This window comes from Xenopus laevis, chromosome 6S (genome assembly GCF_017654675.1).
Source record: "Xenopus laevis strain J_2021 chromosome 6S, Xenopus_laevis_v10.1, whole genome shotgun sequence".
Classification (NCBI taxonomy): Eukaryota; Metazoa; Chordata; class Amphibia; order Anura; family Pipidae; genus Xenopus; species Xenopus laevis.
In genome coordinates this window covers 104,437,806-104,459,231 of record NC_054382.1, presented here as the reverse complement: position 1 = coordinate 104,459,231, position 21,426 = coordinate 104,437,806, and the positions used below count along the sequence as shown (strand labels likewise).

Genomic DNA, 21,426 nt, shown 5'->3' with positions numbered 1-21,426 from the left:
GATAGCGGCCCAGAGCATGTGCAGTGAATCATCAGAAAAGAGGATGAAGAGCTACTGGGGTATATCTGGAGACACAGATATTTTAAAGTGCTAGGGTTCCCTTGGGCTGGAATAAAACCCCAAAACATAATGTACAACATTTCTGCCCTCATTTTTTAGTTAAGCTTTAGTTCTCAGTGCCGATCTATAAACCTTTTTTGCTGCTTTTTGGTTTTTCTTGTTTACAAGGATAATTGTAAACCACTTAGTTGTTGACCCAGTACTTTGATAAATCCTGTACCCGGCACCTAAAAGTAATACTGTGCCCCTTCCCTGCTTTGTTGCTTTAGTAAAGTTATTTCTCTTCAAAATCAATATAATAAAATAATTAATAGCAAACTGCAAATACCACGTTTCATGGCATTATACTGATGACAGTCCTACTGTGGACACAAATTTTAGTTACACATAGATTATGGTTTAGAAATAAGCGGTACTAACTATTGGTAAAGCAATAACTCAAGTAATGTCATATTTTATGAAAGTTATGACATTTTTTTTTCTGAAAATATAAAAATATTAAAAAAAAAAAAAAAAAATATAAAAATATTAAAAAAAAAAAAAGTGGGAAACAGGACAATGGAATGTTAGTAAATAAACAAAATATAGTCTTTGTACCCAAGACAGCAAATATCATATCCTAAATCTGATTTTAGAGATGACGCAGAATGAAAAATAAAGCCAGAACTGATAAGCAGAATGCTAACTCCTGCGAGGGAATAAGAAACATTCTTCACAATTGACATTTATACAATTCTCTTTATAGAAACAGTTGACTTTAGGCCACATTGGGGGTCATTTATCAACACTGGGCAAATTTGCCCATGGGCAGTAACCCATGGCAACCTATCAAATTGCAGCATTCGTTGTTCTACTTGCAGCTGGCTTTAAAAAGCTGATCACTGATTGGTTGCTATAGGTAACTGCCCATGGGCTAATTTGCCCAGGGTTGATAAATGAGCCCCCCCTATAGCTCCACTTTACAGTAAAATGCACACTATCAAGCTGGCAAGCCCGACAAAGAACTTCCTCAGTTGCTTTCTGGTATGTGAACTGCTTACAAGCAAGATTTGGTTTAGAATAAATGTTGTTGCTCCCTTTAAATATGGACTTTTCTTCCTATTAATATAGCAGCCCACTCTAAACTGGACTGTCACTGAATTTTGAGTCACAACCACTTGGCTAAGGACCCTTTTTTCTAGAAGGGAACGAATAAAAGAACAGTATATTGTTATTAGTGATGGGCGAATTTATTCGCCAGGCGTGAATTCGCTGCGAATTTGCGCGATTCGCCGCCAGCGAATAAATCCGAGAAAAATTCACCGGCGCCGTTTTGCGAATTCTTTGCCGTTTTGCGAGAATTTTTCGGCGAATTGGCGCAAATTCGCCCATCACTGATTGTTATTGTTAGGACAGGTTATACCACTGCAAGGGGAGCACAGTAACAACTGTTAGGTAATGTGTCCTGTCCCACTGTAGTCTCTTTTTATTGCTGAGGGCTTCCACTCTTCACCTTATAACCTTTATACCTTCAGGGGAACCACAGACCATGCCTCCACAAATCACATAGGGTAGCTATAGGGATGAGTTCTGGCAAGTTCTGGCAACTGCTGGCTATTTGCACATTCATCTTTAAGGACCTGATTGGGTCAAGCTCCATATTTAGACCTTCTGACATCTATGCACTAACGCCTTATAAAGAGATAGGTGGTAGCCTTCATTTTCTTTTTTACTGACTCATTCTGAACCATTGAAAGCCAATGAGAAAATGAATGCTAGGTTATTGGGAATGATGAACACATAACTACAGAAACATGGTCATTATACACTGCTTAAGTTGGATGTAGCAAATATCATGAAGATAAACAGTCAGATAAACAGACTTTCACTAATATATACAGTATATATGTGTGTGTGTGTTATATAAAACACTGACTGAATGATAAAAACAATCACAATTCGAGTCATTGAGAAAGTCATTATTATGGTGGATCCAGAGACACAGCTGCCATTAGGCAAGTTGAGAATCTGCAGGTTTCCAGAGGTGGCAAAAAGCTGTTCCTGTTAAGTTTTCAACATTTGTGGCTCTTCTAGTGCAGAGGGCACAATTGTGCTGCCTGGACTAGCATTGCAGCCCCCTCAACCTGCTCTGAAGTTAGACATCAGGGTGAGGGGGCAGCATCAGGAAAGCTACCTCAGGGCGGCACAGGGACCAGAATCGCCAAGGTTAAATCCTAGAGGAGGGGACCCTCTTAAAGGAGAAACAAACCCTTAATGAAAAAAAAACCTTACCCCCACCCTACATAGACCCCCCTTCCCCCCCAGCCTAGCTGCCCCCCCCCGGCAAATGCCCCTAACTCTTTACGCCATCTTCAAGCGCTTCGGTAAACTTCGGAATTGCGCTTTGGCAATTTTCGTGAGTTTTGTCAAATGCGCAGTTGTCATGAAAAAGAAAACTGCTTCAACTGCGCATGCGCTGCTTCACCGGTCTCATTCCGAAGATTACCAAAGAGAAGAAGATGGCCCCTGGGAACTCCACTGGACAGAATATTTGATATATTTCATATTTAAATAAAAAAGTCAGAGCAAACAGAGCGATTTGACCTTATTTTTTGATTAAAAAGCATGATTTAATTGGATCAGGGACAAACTCTATAAAATGGCGCAAAAATCCGAATGTACGTTTTATTCCTGAATTGCTTGAAAAGTCAGATATAGTTGGATTTTCAGGCTAATTTCAGCGGAGACCACAGAAACTTCCAAATAGTATAGGGACATCTCCCATTGACTTATATACAACCTCGGCAGGTCTGAGATGCCAGATTTTTGGATTCTGACTTTTTCCATTCTCGGGATATAATAAATCTCGAAAAATACACATTTTTTTCCACTAAAATTCGGATTTTATAATAAAAAAAAAACAAGTTTTGGCAATCGCACTTTAATAAATAACCCTCTAGGTATGTGTGGCAGAGCATTCACTCTCATTATACAATTTGCCTTTATTTCTCTCACTGACCAAGAAATGTATTTTGAGTGTTGATGGGTACGAAATTGGGTGCGGCCACAATGAAAGTGTAGTGTGCAGTGTAATTTAATAAACCATTAGCAAATATTGGTAATTGTAGATTTCTCAATATATTTTAATATAGGAAAAACACAGTGGAGGGGGAGACACAAAATGTAATGTACCGTATAAAAAAAAAATGTTATTTTTTATGTCTTTCAGTGTAGTTGATTGGGGCTGGAACCCTTCCACGCTCACTGCTGCCAGGGAATATCTGCTGGACTGGAGGTTTGTGTGTGCACTTTTCCCAGTCACGTATTTGCTATTTAAAGGGCATGTCTTGTTTTACAACACGTTCTCTTGCAACTGTTTTGGAGAAGGAAAATGTATTATGTTCTGAGAAACCTGATGATTGACAAGATGCCAGCATAAAAATACTACAAGACTTCACTCCATGGCCCATTTCCATGGAGAAGCTGTGAATGTAAAAGGATAAGGATTTTTAAATAGCCCCCTGATAAAGCAGTTCTATTCCTGACAGCATTGTGAGCTAAAGGCTATTTCTGAGTTCCACTAGGGTACTGCTGTTGGATAAGTCAAGTGTGTCCGGAGTCTTATCACGTGTAGATATTCAATATCATATTTCATATGAAATGGCTGAATTTTAACTTGTCAATGCCATGTCATGTTGTTTGTATTTTGCAATACAATGTGTAATAATGTTAATGCAGTGTGACAATTACGCGGTATGTATTAATTGGCAGCATAAACAGTAATGAAATTGCATGAATAAATTCAGTGGCTTAATGCAAATGTATTAGGGTTATGCTCTGGCCTTGTCCCAATTACCACTAGCAACCAGCAACTTAGCAGAAATATGTTTACAGTATACCAATACTGATTTGTTGCTATGGATAACTGACAAACTTTTTTTGACAAAAAAGAACTGTGGAGAGTGTAAAGAACTAGGGGTAGATGGGGTATTTATGTGCCTAGGGCCTGAGATGTTGGACAGGCAGGTGTCCAGATACGTTGGCTATATAGTACTTAACTAAAACATTATAACATGAGATTCCCAAAAATCAAACAGTAATAGTTAAAAGTACAAAAATATTTATTAGGACATGAAGAAAAAGCCTAAAAAATGTGTGCCTGTTGGGGCACTTACTCATAGGCCATTAAGTAAGTACCCCAACAGGCATGAACCAAGTTTTTTTTTCTTCTTTTATTATCTTCAGTTGAAAAAAATGCACCCTCAGACTGGGATGAACTGTGAGATTTGCCCTTATTTCTATTTTTTCTAGTTGAACTGTTACAGTTTGGTGCTTTTACTTTGTTTTACTTTTACTTTTTTCCTGCACTGCTTTATTTATTTTATTTTGCATATAGTACTTAAGTAAAATGTTTCAGTCATGTGTCACATAGAGCTTCTATCACTTGTTAGAGAGAAGCATTATTTTATGCATTAGTTCAGACATTTGACATTCGAGGCCGAAGCAGAGAGGCTAACTATAACATAGCAGGTAATGTAATAAAAGACTACGTTTGGCCCAGGTGCAGTAACCATAGGAACCACTCAGCAGGCAGCATTTACTGATAACCTGTTTAAAGGGCATGTAAAGGCAAAAAAATAAAATCCCATTTTTACTTTCTTTAATGAAAAAGAAGCCTATCTCCAATATACTTTAATTAAAAAATGTGTACTGTTTTTATAAGAAACCTGACTGTATGCAGTGAAATTCTCCCTTCATTTACTGCTGTGGATAGGAATTATCAGATGGTCCCTAACTGCTGAGCAGGGAAACAATCATACTTATGAACAACAGGGGGAGCCCCCGCCTTACTTCCCAGCCATGCAGAACTCAAGCAGCTTTGTTTATGATGATCCCTAAGCAGCCCAGACCACACTGAGCATGTGCACAGTCTTAGTCTTGCAAAGATGTTTAACAAAGTTACAAGATGGTGACCCCCCTGTAGCCAACGTTGAAAGCATAAATGATTTGTTTGATTAGGCTTGTGGTGCAGTAAGTTCATGTTTATATTTAGTATACAAAATACAGCATTTCTAGCAGTATTCTATTTTAGACTTTACATGCCCTATTGGTAGCTATAGGTTACTGCACCTGGGCAAATGTAGTACCTTTTATTACATATAGGGGTTAAATGTTAGCTTACAATGAGAGAGGAAAGCGCTAAATGTGCATCTTATATATCTCTGACAGACATACTATATTAATGTGCATCTTAAACCCTAATTTATATTAGCTATATAAATTGTCCATGTTAAGATTGTGGGCTCATTTTGTTGTTGGGGGGGGGGTCTGTAATTCACTAAGGCGGGACACAGCAGGAAGTGGTAAGAAAAATTAGTCTTGTGAATCTTTGCAAAAGCAAACCTGAGAGCCAACAAAATATTTATTTGCAAGCAAATGTTCTGTGTAGTATAATAATTCCTTTTGAAAGGCTTGTATCTATGTCACAGTGTGATACAATTGCAACATGGAGACAATCACTGACCTGTGGAATTTCTGCAGATGAGCTGGTGTCCTTACCAGCCACTGTCGAACTTTCTTTAAGAGTTACTGATTCTTTACAGTTATTTCCTTAGAAACTGATTGACCTACAGGACCCAGAGCATCACCCAACTCAACTTTGTCTGCGCTGGATTTTTACTGTGCTTGGCCCTTATACCAGCTAGGATAAAGCAAGGGATCGCTGGTTTCTGTTGGTGACAGCACTTGAGTGTTAGACTCTGAGGTCTGTTGAATATAACTTGGCTCAACCTCCCCCTTTATCGGAACAGATAAAGTAAAAAAAGAACAGTTATCTTTTGGCATGAATGAGGATACTCAGTCTTCTGAACTTAATATGTTTATACAGTGCATTGCTTTTCCATTTACCTAATGAGAATGAGCTAAAAGCATCAAAGTTATTTGAATGGTTTTAATAGGGTACCTTGTAACATTCCCATTCTGTATCCATTATAAAAATATTTTTGAGTTACTAGCAAACAGAAATTAATGTTGAGTAAATTTGATATTGTTTGGAAACTTTCAAGTGCACAGCTGGTAAAATTATTACCTGTACTAGTATTTTTTATTTATACATGCAATAAAGATGCAGTATTTATAATAGTAATAGCAAGCCTAATATTTTAGCTGCTAAATTGAACACATATCAAACTGAATTGTTTACAACAAATGTCCAAATCACATTTCAGGTGGAATAGAGCACCCCTCCCTGAAACATTGGTATGGTGCACAGAATAAATGGGGTAAGCTTCTCTTTGCAGCCTATTGTATGAATGTAACTACTTGCAATTTCCGGTTGTTGTATTTGTGACGCTTTGCCTTATGTCTAGAGGTGGTCAGCAACACTGTGGCTTTGAAATAGTATTCTTAGAGGTGCAGTCTCTCTTTACAATGTTCCTTTCATAAGAAAATTTGCTCTATTATTCACTAGGTGCAAGGGCTGTAGATTAAATTTATGGATTAACGTTATCCAAAAACAGTAAAAAAAAAAAAAAAAGCATTGCTTTAGTAGCAAATTCTTTGTAATTAATGTTTCCAATATTTCTAACATTTTCAAACTTCAAGTTATTTAGGTGCCTGAGTTTAGCCAAGCATGTAAAGGGCAAGTTTCTGTTCTTCCTACTAGATAGAAAACTAGAGGCCAAACTCGAGGCCAAACTCGAGGCTACAAAGCTAAATATGTCTCGTTCTTTTTGCTTGAAGATTTTGCTAGATGTCCTTAAATGCATAAATGCTGCATAGCAGGAGCATGTTCCTAGTCTTGATGGGGAATTTTGTGATACAGTAAACTAAACCCCAGTAACTCATGTTCATAATCTGTGTGTGTTGCACTCTTAAACAATCCTGGTAGATCTGGTGTAAATCAGAGATGTCAAGGGAAACCACCAAGATTAAAGCAGATTAGATCTATGTCGCACCTTTATTATATATAAGTGTCGTTAATTATTTTTCGTTTTGGGGATGCATTTATTTATCTTGGTTATCAATGACAAGAAGGGATTGAAGAACATGTGTCTTTAACACTGAACCCAGAGCAGTTTAGCGATTTCTGCAACAAGACCAGAAAACATGGGCTATTTGGATGTCCAAGTGACAGATGAGATTCATTGTAGACAACCGCAGGCTATAAAAGACCTATAATTGGATCTGGTTAAATGTAAGTAAAAAGACATCAAAGAGGAAGATATAATTCTGCTTCTTCATAAAGCAGTTTCTCATGTTGATTACGTAGCACATTTTGGGAACCAGTCCACAGACAACAATCTAAAATACACAGGGACTTGTTATTCCTCAGTCTGCAGACTCAGAGCAGAGTCTAGCAGCTTCACACAAGGATATGAGTATTTCTATATAAGGAAGTCAAATTATTTGGCATATTAAAGATTTTGATATTTTTTGCACTCTGCTTTGCAAGGCGAAATTATATTTATGCATCTATGCACAACATGAAAAGCCATAAAAGCTCAAAATGACAGATTTCTTTTTAAGAAACAAGCATTACACTCATTTAAATTCAACTCACTGGTAAGAATTTGTCAAAATATAGGCTTCTTCAAATACAAGATTATGTTTGGTTTGAGCATTATAATATTTATAGTATTGTTTTTCTGAACTAGATAAGTACAATAAAACATGCCACTGTGTGCTTCCTTTAAGTTAGTAACTGAAATTATTAAAACAACATAAATACAACCAACACACATGCTGTTTCAAAAAAGCTAAAAGTATGTTAAAATGATGCAATTTGAAGCCAAGAGCTGTTTTAAGGCAGAACAGGAAAAGTATTTGACTTCAGTTCCAAGCCCCACACATAATAATGGCTAGGTCTTGGAGGTCCTACAATGGTTCAGCTACAAAAGAGAAGCTTAGAGAAGCCACTTCATCATTAGTGGGATGTTCACAGGTTGGATATCCCTAATATACTCCTTTTCTCTATTGCTGGATACACAGATATTGATATTTTGCACACTGGCACAAATCATTACATGCAGAGGTTTTAGTGCCTTCACGTGTTGCTAAATTCCTTTATAGCTTTCCAAAACCTATATTTCAAAAAATGTTACTTCACACAAATAAAACTCCATATATTCACTATATTTTCTTATTTTAATGTTGTTTCTACCATTACCCCGTCAATGTTTTAAAGAATAATTTCAGAATATCTTTCAGAATCCAGTTCCTGGCTATTTTATCAAGCCACCATGAAGAATGGTGGTGTTGAAAGTCCACAAACCACTTAATATAGATAGTAGTTTACCGATAGGTAAACTATAGGTAGTTTACTGATTTAATGTCATATTTTAGCACACGAGATGAAATAATAAAAAAAAAAACATCATGGTAATCACATAGATTAAGAGGTGTATAGCAAAGGCAAATTCAATCTCCAATCAAGCCATTAAAAATGTAATAGTTCATCTTGGTCATATATTTGTCAGAACCTTGAACTGGCAATATTTGTGCATAGTAAGTGCAAATCATTATCTTTCAAAATAATTCAAACTCTGTATATATTTATTGATCCTTTAGTATTGTCTACCATAATAATTGTTGATTATATACATATATTTGATCCAGTTTGGTTAACTAGAGCTTTCAATCAGCAGTTAGTGATAAACTGTCCAGTGCAACCTGAATAATAAAATCAAGGTATACTATCTACAGGCCACTTAATACCATGATTTATTGCCCAATAATGATTGTATGATGATAAAGATGTTTATTGATTCAAAAGGAAATCTCCATGGAAATGCTAATAATATAGATGTGAAATCAATGTCAGGATAATAGGGTTCAATAACTGGTGTCAATATGGCATCCTCTTTATTTAGATTTTATTGGTTTGACACTAGGGTTCCCTATTTATTTATTATCTAATTTTTAGCACAGACAAATTTCTGAATTTAATTTATTTTTTCTAGATTTGGCTTTACCTTTGCTCTAAGTCAGTTGACACAAAACAATGTCCCTGTAAATATTCCAATGAGTAAGGACTGCAAGTCAGCAATGATGTAGTACCTGGCTCCACAGCTCTCTTATGCCCCATGACTTCCCAAATTCTAGTTCTCCTCTGCATCATCTTGCACAGTAGTTAATACAGTATACCCAACTGTCACGTGGGATCTAACAGTGAAACAATGCTCCAATAAAGAAGGCAGGGGATATTTGAGAAAGGGAGACTGATATCATTATAAAGATGGCTCTATCAGATAAAAATCATCCATAAATTCTGGTTAAAGCATGCAAAAAGCCGGATGAATAAAAATATACAGAATACTGACATCTTACTGATCAATAACTGGAGGGGGAAATAAAAAAACTGCTAAAAAAAGAGTTAAGTACCAGAGGTGATTTTCATCAGGCCATGCAGGGCTGTTGACCCAGCTCTATTTTTAAAAACATTATAATTTATAGCCATTTATAAAAATTTAAAGTAAAGTGGCCTTTTAACATTTTAGAAAGAGGTCCCCATTTACGGTATATAACTCATTCCCATATATTATTATTATTAGTAGTAAATTCTATACCATGTAATAGGATTTACCTGAGGAGCAGGAACAGATGGAGTACTGAGCTCAAGTTCTGGAGGTGGAGGTAGTCTTTCAGCTGTGATATCTGTTTTATTCAGCTGGGATGTCTGTGCACCTTTTTCTGCTACATCTTCTTCCCCCTCTGTGTGGACCCCATCACCATCTTCACCTTCTGCTGCTGTATCTTCTTCTTCCTCCTCTTCTTCCTCCTCTTCTGTTTAATAAGAAAATAAGAAGAAAATCTACTTTGTCCAATGTGTTTGTTATGCAGTCCTTGCAATGGTATTGGGGTCCATAAGCATCAGTGGAATGATGAGATACTGCAAAATGTTGTGCATCATGTTAGTTATGCTCACCAATGATCACATTAACCTTTTCCAGACCCTCTCTTAAACTGAAAAGTAACCAGGGCCTTTAAGCTTCTAAATGTTATATAATAAAAGGGACAACCTTTTGTAAAAGGTACAAAGTTTTCTATTTGTCTCTTAACCCACAGCAACCAACAACTGACCTGTAAACTCTTTCAGCTCATTGGATGCTATTGGTTACTAGACAAAGAGCACATTTTAGTACTTTATCAACCATGTAACAAAAATTCTTCTGAAATCTTAAACTTTTATTAACAGGTGGTGCCGAGCTACGAGTTTGACACTCCTGAAATACTCAAATAATTCATTTGGTGCAAGAAAAAACACCTATTGACTTTGATGTCTTTTATATGGGGAAAAATAACTCCAATGCATTTGGAGCAATAAAATACGTACAGTATGCATCACCATTTTGCAAATCACTTCTTGAATTCAAAGTCAGTTAGAAAAATGCTAATGTCTCAAACCCCCCCCCCCCAAAAAAAATCATGTTAGGTGCGAAAGTGCCCAGTAAAACCCTCTGAGCAGTTTTACATTCATTTGTCTTTAGGGTTTACATTTTCTTTATGGGTCTGGATTTGGCTCAGATGTACATTACAGAGGTTATTTATCAAAGTCAGAATTTATCTCATTACTAGACATTAAGCCCGTTAAATTAACGGGCACTAGAACATATGTAGTCAAACATTTATAAAAACCCATTTTAGAGTTTAAATTCGCCAGAGACGGTCCGTAGGGCACATGCGCAGTAGCGCAATCCCACGGACACAGGGACTGGACGCAGAGACACTTCAACTTTATTATATAGGATTTCTATTAAAAAAAGTCCGACCAACTCCGAATTGCTGATTGGACCTTATTTATCATAGAAAAAGCTCACTAAAATACACCTCCCATTGACTTATTCAGAGTTTTTGAGCCTTTCGAGCTTAACATAACTTGAAACTCAAACTTAAAAACAGCCAAGATTGTGATTTTTATAGGGGTTTTATAGTAAATGCTAGGTATTACTTTAGATTATTTTTTTTGTAATTACACAAGAAAGATTATGGAGTGGAGGATGGGGTAGACATTAATAAAGAGAATGTGACACTTATTAAGGAAGGTCAATATTAGGTCAATATTAGGCTTGCTTTTACAAGAAAAGAGGGGATTGTGGTAATAATTATACACAAATACATTCAAGTCAATACTAACGAGTCTCTGGGTTTTTTTTCAGAAAACAAGCAACCATTCCTTAGGAAGAAAGAAGAGGAGGATGTATCTTTAGCATATGAACTTGCAATAGACACTAGTGTTGGCTGTTCACTGATTTCAGTTTTTTTGTCGAAAAAAAAGTAGAATCCAAAAATACTCCAGCTAAAACCAGGTCATGTAAAAGTGAATGGCAGATGGTCCCTTTTAAATTGGAACATGTTTTTTTTTTGCCTTCATGATTGGTTGTCTTTTGGAGGACAAGTAGAAGAAGTCGCAATTTTCCTTCCTTCACATACAATTTTAGATACAAATTTTAGTAAATTAAGTCAGATTCTGGTTGGGAGATAGTTCGACCTTTAATTTTTAATAATGGGACAATTGGGAGTTTTAATAAATAGCTCCCTAGCTTTCTTCATTTGCTCCATACCATCTGTATGTTTCTATTAAATTCATGTTCAAGATTAGGAAAACAAATCCTTCTTTAAAACTACATTAGGTATAAAAACCCAAGAGCAAAGACTTAAATATTTTTAAGCACAAAACATTGGAAATATCCCATAATTATGATGAAAACCATCAGGCCACATACCTCTGTAAAAGTCTATTTCTCTAATTATCCTTTCTTCTCTGTTTAGATCCACCGTAAAATGATTCATGTTTTCATATCCAGCTTCTACTTTTTCCATATGAAGTTCACTTGATGCTTCTGTCATTCTGAAAGTAATTGTATTACTGCATGTTTAGAAGACCAGAAACAATACCGTTACTTGTGTAAAAATGTGTAGAAAGTTACTTATTATATAATCTCCCATGGAGTAAAGTGGGAATATAGGCCTGTAGCCTAACCACTGGGGCAGGTTCTAATGTGTAATCTCTGTAAAGCACTGTGGTGGATGTTGGTGCTATAAATAAAGAATAATAATGGACATTTTTATAAAAAGCATACTTACTTCTGTAGCAAGGGTTTAGAATTCTGTAAAAATAAAAATAGGTTACATTAGTTCCTGATTATTAAAAACAAACAACTTAATTTTAAACTTCTGAATAATAAAACGTGACTCATTTGCAAGATGCCGGTATAAAGTTGTGACACACGAAGCGATGAGCTGGATAATAAGGCACATTTTACATTTGTTCATAAATATTTTCCTTTTGTTTTCAACAACTTTTCCAAAAGTTTTTTTTCAAATGAAAGGTTTGTGCAATATGCAGAATGCAAGTGTAAAGGTCCATATTTTTCACAATGACTTGTACACTAGAAATGTGCAATTCAATTAAAACTTTCCCCAAAGGAATAGGTCATTGAGAGTAAGATCTGGGGATAATGCCTATTTACTCTTTTAGAAATCCCTGAAAGACCAGTCCAAATGTCAATTAACAAACTTAAATTAAAATTAAGATCAGATTTGGAGCTGAATACTTAATTTCTTCCCTAAATATTCTTGGAACTATAGGGGGTCCTACACAAAACAAGTAGTATATCTGAGAAATTGCAATTTGTTAAAAATCTTTGTATAAAGAGATGTATAAAGTGAATATATGCAGTCGGCAAAAACTAGTCTTCAGATGGTTGTTAATGTTGTTTATATACAATATCATATCTTCAAATGGGAATGTTAGGGCTTGTTTACAAATGTAAAAATAGGCACAGGCAATTTTTCATTTTCATTTTTTGCACCCTTTCCCCTTGTGAAGGATTAGGTAGGGGGTGCTGTGGGGTTAGAGGAGGAAGGTGAGTCCTTTAGGCAGGGACTGGCTGTGCCGACGGATCACATTATCCCCAGATCTTACCCTCAATGACCTGTTCTGTTGGGGAAAGTTTTAATTGAACAGCACATTTCTGGTGTACAAGTCATTGTGAAAAATAGGGTGACAAGTCGGGGTGACAAGTCGGGACAGGAGCAGTCTGGGTAGCAGCAGAATTGAGAAGGTGTAGAACAACAACAGATGGGGAGAGACAGGACAGTGCGGGTGTACATCAGGACAGGACGGTGTGGGTGTAGAATCAGAACAGGCCGGTGCGGGTTTAGAACCAGAACAGGACAGTGCAGGCGTAGAATCAGATTAGACTGGTGATAGGGGAGCAGAAGGACTGGAGCAAAAGGACATGGAAAACAGGAAAGGACGGAATAGCAGGAGAGGGGACTGGATAACCGGAGAGGGACTGGATAGCAGCAGAGGAAGGAAAAGGCAGAGCAAGATGCAGAGCGAGACAAGGAAAGATATAGACAGGGTACAAGTCAGGACAGAAAAGGAAGCAGGAACCGGAAAGGTCAGGTCAAGGCAGAATAAGATTAAGGCAAGGGTTAAAGCAGGACTGGAGCAGAAATGGGAGGGGGCGGCAAGATCAGAACAAGGCAAGGTAAGGAGGAAAGGTTCAAGGTAAGGCAAGGCAAGACAAGGAAAGGACAAGACAAGACAAGGAAAGGAGGTTAGAGCAGGAACCTTTAGCTAAGGATGATGCCACACTATTAGTATAGGAACCAATGCCCAGGCAAGGAGTGTTTGGAGGGCTGGCCTTAAATAGCCCTGATTGGCTGACTACAAACCTTGGGCACTGATAAATGCAGTGCTGCCAAATGCATAAGGGGCACGCTGGATGAGGCATGAAGGTATCTCACTATCCTGCCTGCTACTCACCCCCTGAATTGCATGTCCTTCAGACATTCAAATTAGTGATTGCTGGTGGGTGCAATGGGTTCTGTACTTGTGCCAGATTTTGGATGCCTAAGTGTTAGTCCATCCCAGGCAACATTAACTGACCCCCCCACTTATGTTTTATTTATCTCAACAGCAGCTTTAGACAATAATGTTTTTTAACTGGATCAAAGATACATTATCTGGCCATGCACAGACAATTTTCTGGTTCTTTTCATCAAGAGTAGGTGTGTATGACCATTTGGCAGGAATGTAATAAAAGTCATAAATGTAAAAGAAAGTTTACATTTCACAATGTATTAATCTTCGTTAGACAGTTATTGCATTGCTAATGCTAATTATGCAAAGTGCACTTATAAGGCCTGCTTAAAGGTGGCAAACTCTTTTGGGTTATTAAGATTTTTTTTTTCTTTTTATAAAATTAACAGGAATTGTTCATACCTGTAGGAATACTGCTATTTCTGGCTCATCCATAAACTGAATTCCTGACTCAACAAGCTTTGAAACAGTCTCCATGTGGCTGCCATATTTTTTCATTAAAGAACGGACACTTTCAAGCCTTTCTTCTTGGTCTCTGGTGATTGCTTGGGTCAGCTCCCCTTTTCTTTCTTCCAGAATAGCAAACAGGAAATCAAATCGTTCACATAGTTGTTCTTTTTGCCTTTTACTATTTTCCTAGAAATTGAAAGATATAGTGATATCAGTATCTATGTTTATACTGAAAAGTCATAATAAATACAGAAATGTATGTTGTAATGTCTAAATATAGAAACACATTATTACAATGAAATACAGAACAGTAATAAAGACTATAGGGCACATTTACTAAAGGGCATGTTGTGTTTTTTCATGGCAAAATGTTTTTTTTTCCAAAATTACCATTCGCAACGGCATTGCCTATTAGAGCGAGTAAGAATTCGCTAGCGAAAAAGCTCCACGCAAGAGAATTTTTGCTTAGTTTCTCAAATCTAGCAAAGAGAAAACTTTTCTATACATTACCCTTCTCACCAAAATATATTTCACCAGGTTCCCACTGGAGAATTGATAATATTCTGTACTCCAAAAAAGACAGAACACTGGCATTTTTTTCATATATTAATGTGGGATTATGTTTACAAATTTAACTGTTAAATACTGTAAATGTTATTTATACTCTTTTTACCATTTGAAGCTTATGCCACATTTGTTTTAGGTAGGGTTGCCACCTTTTCTGAAAAAAAAATACCGGCCTTCCTATATATTTATCTTTTTTCCCTATTAATAACATTGGGATCAACCATCATTTTTACAGGCCAGGCCGCTAAAATACCGGCTAGGTGGCAACCCTAGTTTTAGGGTAGGCTAATGTCTAGGACAAAAGAGGATCTCTTTTGCCAAGAAAATTTTGCCCTGACAAATTTCCGCTGGCGAAAGAACACCAGGGTTCATTTGCTGAGCTGAAGTTTCACATTTTGATAAATATGTGTATTCGCCACAAACTAACGGCTGCCTTGGTTCATAAATGACATTGATTTTGGCATGGTGCAGTACAGTGTCTCTGTTTGCTAAATTGTGCATAATTATAGACTCTATGCAGGAGATTTTACACTTAATGGCAGTGCTGGTCAGTGTCTTCTAAAACCTTTTGGTATACAAGGGGACATTGACTCAAGTGTAAATAGAATAAAATCCCACAAGCAACTTTCACAAAGCTGAACCTTCCCAAGTTTGAAATGGGTGGCCAGTAAGTGGAGTTAGGCTGATAAGGCCCATCTGAGTGAAGTACCAACAGCAGAAGAAGTTATTGTAGCTGAGGGAAACCAAGGTCAGGGCAGCAAAGGCTCAGAAATGTCAACAGGCAGAAGTTAGGCAGGGGTCTCAACAGGAGGCAATCATCAAATTATGATAGCTCATTACTTTTTATCCAAGGACTGGGGTGCATACTCAGGTCCTTAAATAGTCTAGAGGCAGGTGGACACAATGAAGCACACCAGAAAGCTGAGACTGATGCATGAGCAGGCGAATGAGACTCACTGAGGTGAGTCTCCTTACATCTCTGATAAGTTCTCTCCTTGATTAAGCAATACAATTTTGTGTGCCAGACCCCATGAACGAGATTAACAAGATAAAATATAAAGATGTGCAAAGGAAGAAAGGAATGGAATACGTATGATACAAAGAAAGTCTGTCTAAGCTTCCATTTCCTCTGAAGAAGAGGTACGTGCAATAGGAAATGGGTCTTTAAAAAAATGTTTTAAAACATGTGACATAATACCAGGTGATCTTTTTTTTATATAGAAATATAAAAGGGACACAAAGGCCGACCTTTGGGTGGCGGCATACCTCATACAGCTGTCTATGACAGATTCTTAAAATCTGCCATACGTATTGGCACAGGCCGCTATGGGAATCCTGGAGTTACTGCCAGCTTGAAGGTGGTTGTAACTCCAGGTTTCTCTTGTGTCAATAGGCACACTTGTGTGTGATTCAGCCCATGATTAAGTGCCTTAGAGGGCATGAAACTCATAGGGCCAATGGAGATATTTTTCCTTTTTTCATGAATCTACAAAAAATATTACAAATTTAACTTTTGATTTTGACCCCTCTTTATGTATGCTGCGATTCAGAGGAGACAGGACAGATGCACCAGCACCAAGTGCACCTAAAGGAAAGTTCAAGTAGGGTCCTTGGGCCTTTGGACCTACTGTAAGTACCTTTAATAAATGGCTTCAATGTGTGCAACAACTGGATCCATTTAAGCATGGCCACAACTGCAGCTGTGGTGGTAAAAGAGCACATATGTTTTATAATAATATGTCTTTTGTCACTGGTTTTCTTATTATTATCATGTTAAAAAAAATCAATAAAAAATTCATTGTGATTGGCATGTGGCATATATTTGATTTATTTGAAGAAGAAGCCATTTTTATTAAAGTATTTTTCTTATTGGCTTTGATGTCTCTACACAAAATTAATCTGCTGAATAAACAAAAAACCAACCATTTACTCTCAGGCTTGATCCAGAGACTGATCTGCAATAGACACAAAGGGAGTTGGAAACTGACAACTTTGTTGGAGAAGTTAAAAAAACCAAAAAAAAAACCCCAATGTTTAACTCTGAAGTGTTAAAAAATGACTTAGAAAATGATGGAAAGCAGCCATATGAATTATTGCTCTGTTTTTAAGCTCGGGGGAGCCAGGAGTGAAGGGGAATTAGGTACAGAGGGTCTTGGCTTGTTTCAGCCAAATTGGGCAGATTGCAGAAGAATAATTGATGACTTAGGTAGCGTACAACTTGGACTCATAAAGTTCAAGGGGATTCGTGACTTAAGTTGTGACTGATTGGCCTAAAGGAAAATGAAACGACAGACCTGGGAGCAAGACAGATACAGAAACAGATGATGCTCTCCTCTTGCCTGAATTTGTGCCATGTAGCAACCTGCTGACACTTTCTTTGCTTCCATTAGGAATGACAAGTACCATGCAAGGAGGATTCTTATAAAACAAAACTATGTTTATTAAGAAATAATCATCTTGACATCTCATGAACACTGAAATATTATTGCCATGTACAGTGATGTTTGTATTACTTGGCTTTTAAATTGTTTGCATATAGATTATTGCTGTTAGAGGGATGCTGGTATCAAACTCAACAGAAGTTTATTTTTGTTGAAAACTACAATCTATGTACTTGTATAATGTGGAAAGTAGTATTATTTTACTTGTTATGGTCATTTCTGGTAATCACATTAAGCTGTGTTGTATTCTTATATGCATATGCCTTTCTCTTGTTTCTTCTTAACAAATCGAAAAAGAGTTGTTTTTGGTCTATGGTATATAGGTGATATCACAATTGGTTACATTCCTTAGTCTTGGTGGAACTAAGAAATGCTCTGTGACCCAGCACTGCAGATATAGTCCATTAGATACTATATCATTCCAATAGATATTGTAGGGATGTAATAATTTAGACACCCTCACATAATATTGGCAGGCACATCCTAAACGTTTTAGACACATAAATGGTCCTAATGACTTGTGTCATTGCTCTGCTTTTGTAAGCCCCTGTAGTTCTCACAGTATATGCTAGATGGCACTGCGCTATAGTATAAAGGTCTAGGAAACCATGTGGTCTGGTTCCATTACTTTAGCCCTTATAAAGCAGGCAGGAAGGGAATGGGTAGTGGAACCTAGGTGCTTAGGCCCTAGTAAAATAGATAGCTATACTCATTAATAGATCACTCTAAGAGTGATAGATAGGTTATTTAGCTGAGCAGCTCAAGGCTCCAACGAGGAGAGTCAAAGGGATTAAGATCCCGGGTAATAATTTCCCAGAAGTAGGGACTAATTGTACAGATGCCAAGGATCTAGTAGGTCTCCTGGGTTCCACTTAGGGAAAAGGCTGAAAGCTGGGGTACCTTTGAAATTGCTGCTTACCTACTGCTGTAACTGTTCCCTGGCCTGCAGGGATCAAGTGTTCTCTGGTAATGTGAGTATAATGCTATCCTGTGTAGTATATGTTCTCTATATGCTCCTTTGTGGATTGACCTTGTAAATAAACCAAACAAATCAACAACAACTCATTATACTACAAGAGCTCCCATAATCCAACAGATGCTGTTAGGATATTCTTGTGTTGCTATGTACTGGTATTTTGTTGACCAAATAACATTGTTGACCACATTACTATCATGTGAGGCTCATGTTTTACAATAGCTTTATCAATCACAAGGGTGAAGTTAAACTGGAAATTTTCCAGGAAACTTCTCAGGGTTAGAGGAAGAGATGTCCCTTAGAAGGTTGATGGATATTGTATAGCAGAGGTCCCCAATCTTTTTTTGCGCCACGGACCAGTTTAAAGGAAGACAATTTTCCCAAGGACTGGGTGGGGACGTGCTGATGCGTGGGTGCATTTCAGGCTTACCAAAAAAATACTGTCCAAACAGTATTTTGGTCCTTGTTGCGATTAATAGAACGTTTCCTGGGCTTTGGCTCTGAGATTGCAAGTAATTTTAATTGTTTATGCGGCTATTGTAGAATGCAGCCAGAGAAGGACCGGTTCAGCACAGCCCACGGCCCGGCGGTTGGGGACCCTGTTGTATAGTATGCAAATCCCTGAAATATATATAGAATATATAGAATGTATAAATTCATATTTGGCCATTGGGATAAAGAACATCAAACCCTATTTATGGAGAAATGTCCCTAAGGGGTTTATCCTTGCTTCTTCTAAAATGCAGCCCCTTTCATTTGCAATGGGGATTAATTATTCATATTTAATAAGAACAATTCACATGGAATTATGTTGATTTCGCATTTCAATAATAGATTTTGTACATTGTTTTGTTATTCCATAAGCATTTAGGGAAGCAACAACATAAAACCATGAACTCAACCCTGCAAAATGATATGTTTTTATGGCATTTGTTTTGTCTTTCATTTTAGAAAAATACATTTTGTTTATTTCTAAGGTATGCCAGGCAATCATATTTAATGTTCACCACTATCCTCTTTGGTGAAAGGACTATTTTCACTTTTATCATGACTTCTACGTGTAATAATGTTTCATTAGTCGGTAGAAAATCCTGTTTTCTGAAACAGTAGTATGAATGTTCACCAAGTGAATGGCCTAAAAGCCACATTTAAAAGCTGAAATACGCAGAATGATAAATTCCCTCTCACCGGCACAGTTTAACCCTTCTGCTCCCTTGTATGGATCCCCTTTTAAGACTTAATATTCTGACCAATGTTTAAATGATTTTTTAGTAGACATAAACTATGGTGAAAAAGCTCCCCAACCACTACTGGAGCATTACAGCATGGTGGGATGGGGCTCTTTATAATGTTTGGGAAGTCTTCAAAACTAGACTGTTATTAAAGGACATATGACAGTATTATTAAAGGAAGGTAGTGCAAATACCATACAGAATTTTAGCCCCTATTTTGAAGTATTAGTATGCAAAATATTTTCCATAGCACTATACCATTATAGAGGGATATAAACTAAAACATCTTTCAATGGAATGAATAACAAGAACTATTAGGAAGCTGCCAGCCAATATAATAAAAGTCTGCATGTGGAAGACTATAAACAACAGCGTCACTATGGCAGGGTAGATCCATCATAACATGCACATGCAGGTACAGAACATCATCCATTCAATCAACCTACCTTTCAATTTATTTGCTAAATTGGATGCTATTTTTTTTCATTGTATTTATCAGCATTTTGCTGCCTGGAATGTATAGGAAAGACACCCAGAGCAATGCAAACTAATGCAACAGGTAGGCAGGTCAAGAAGAGGAGCCAAATGAAAAGTAAGACCTAAAGATTAGGAAGAAGATTGCTTGACCCAATACCAGACACAAGAGGTAAAGGGGCAAATCTGACAATCAGTAGGGTTCAATCCCCAGGCAAAATATAAAAGCAAGTGCGCAGCTTCCATACTTACCAATTTATTCTTGGGCCAAGAGTGTTCTTTTTTTGTTATATTGTAAGAAGATATACTGTAAGACTAAACTGTTATTTAATATTTGATATCATGGTAATTAATTGCATTGTTGTTAAAAACATACATTTTGCAACAGCACGTCAAACACATCTGAAACAGGCAGATCACACTATAGGGCTAATTTACAAGTCGAGTAACATTTGTTGAAGTTACAAATATACATCATTCAGGCTGAAAGCGTTCCCTACACTTCTGCATAGCTGCACTGGCCTCTAAGGTGTTGGTAGCTATAAGGTTCCCATAGTGGCCCCTGTCAATTGACACAGCAAACTTGTGCCTAAAGAAAGATGTCATTTTGATAAGTGATGCATTAAATCTACAATTTTAGGCCAAACCCCAAATCCTTCGATGAAAGATTCAGCCGAATACTGAACTGGATTGTGAGATGTTTTTCCTTGTGTTGCATGTGAGGTTTTTTTTAACCCTTGTGTGCCAGATTCGGTTTGGGATTCAGCCAAATCCTTCATAAAAAGCCCTAAAGCACGGAGCACTGAAGAGGACGTCCACTGAATTAAAAATCACACTTTCTTTCGAATTTTTAAAGCATAAGTGCACACAGAACATTAGACATATCCTCGGAAAACCTTCATGAAAGATTTGGCATTTGGCCAAATCCCAAAGTAGTGGATTCAATACACCCAGGGTCGGACTATCCCGGCAAGACTTCTACTGTGTCAGAACCAGCGTAAAACTGAGTGTTTAGGCTAAAACAGGACCCCTCTCCCCGCATAAACACCCCCAAAACCATTACACTGCACTGAAACCATTAATGGACACAATTGTTTTTCCAAAGACATGATCGAATTAAAGGAAAACTATACCCCCCAAACAATGTAGGTCTCTATAAAAAGATATTGCCTAAAACAGCTCATATGTAAAATCCTGCTTCATGTAAATAAACCATTTTCATAATAATATACTTTTCTAGTAGCATGTGCCATTGGGTAATCATAAATAGAAAATTGCCATTTTAAAAAATAAGGGACGCCCCCTCGGATCATAGGATTCACTGTACTCACAAACATACCAACAAACCATACATGTTAGGTCACATGAGCCAATTAACAGACAGAGTTGTGTCTTTTGCTTCCACACTTCTTCCTG

At 37.2% G+C, this 21,426-nt stretch overlaps 1 protein-coding gene across 1 annotated transcript in view; it reads right to left on the bottom strand.

The window, feature by feature from the left end:
* Positions 1-21,426, bottom strand: part of trim55.S (tripartite motif containing 55 S homeolog) — a 55,456-nt gene that overhangs the window by 13,245 nt on the left and 20,785 nt on the right. Inside the window, exons 5-8 of the mRNA XM_018223761.2 lie at positions 14,273-14,506; positions 12,124-12,146; positions 11,763-11,887; positions 9,623-9,822 (exon numbers count right to left, since the gene is read on the bottom strand). Of these exons, the coding sequence (XP_018079250.1) occupies positions 9,623-9,822; positions 11,763-11,887; positions 12,124-12,146; positions 14,273-14,506 (582 nt within the window). The remainder of the gene's footprint in view (positions 1-9,622; positions 9,823-11,762; positions 11,888-12,123; positions 12,147-14,272; positions 14,507-21,426) is intronic.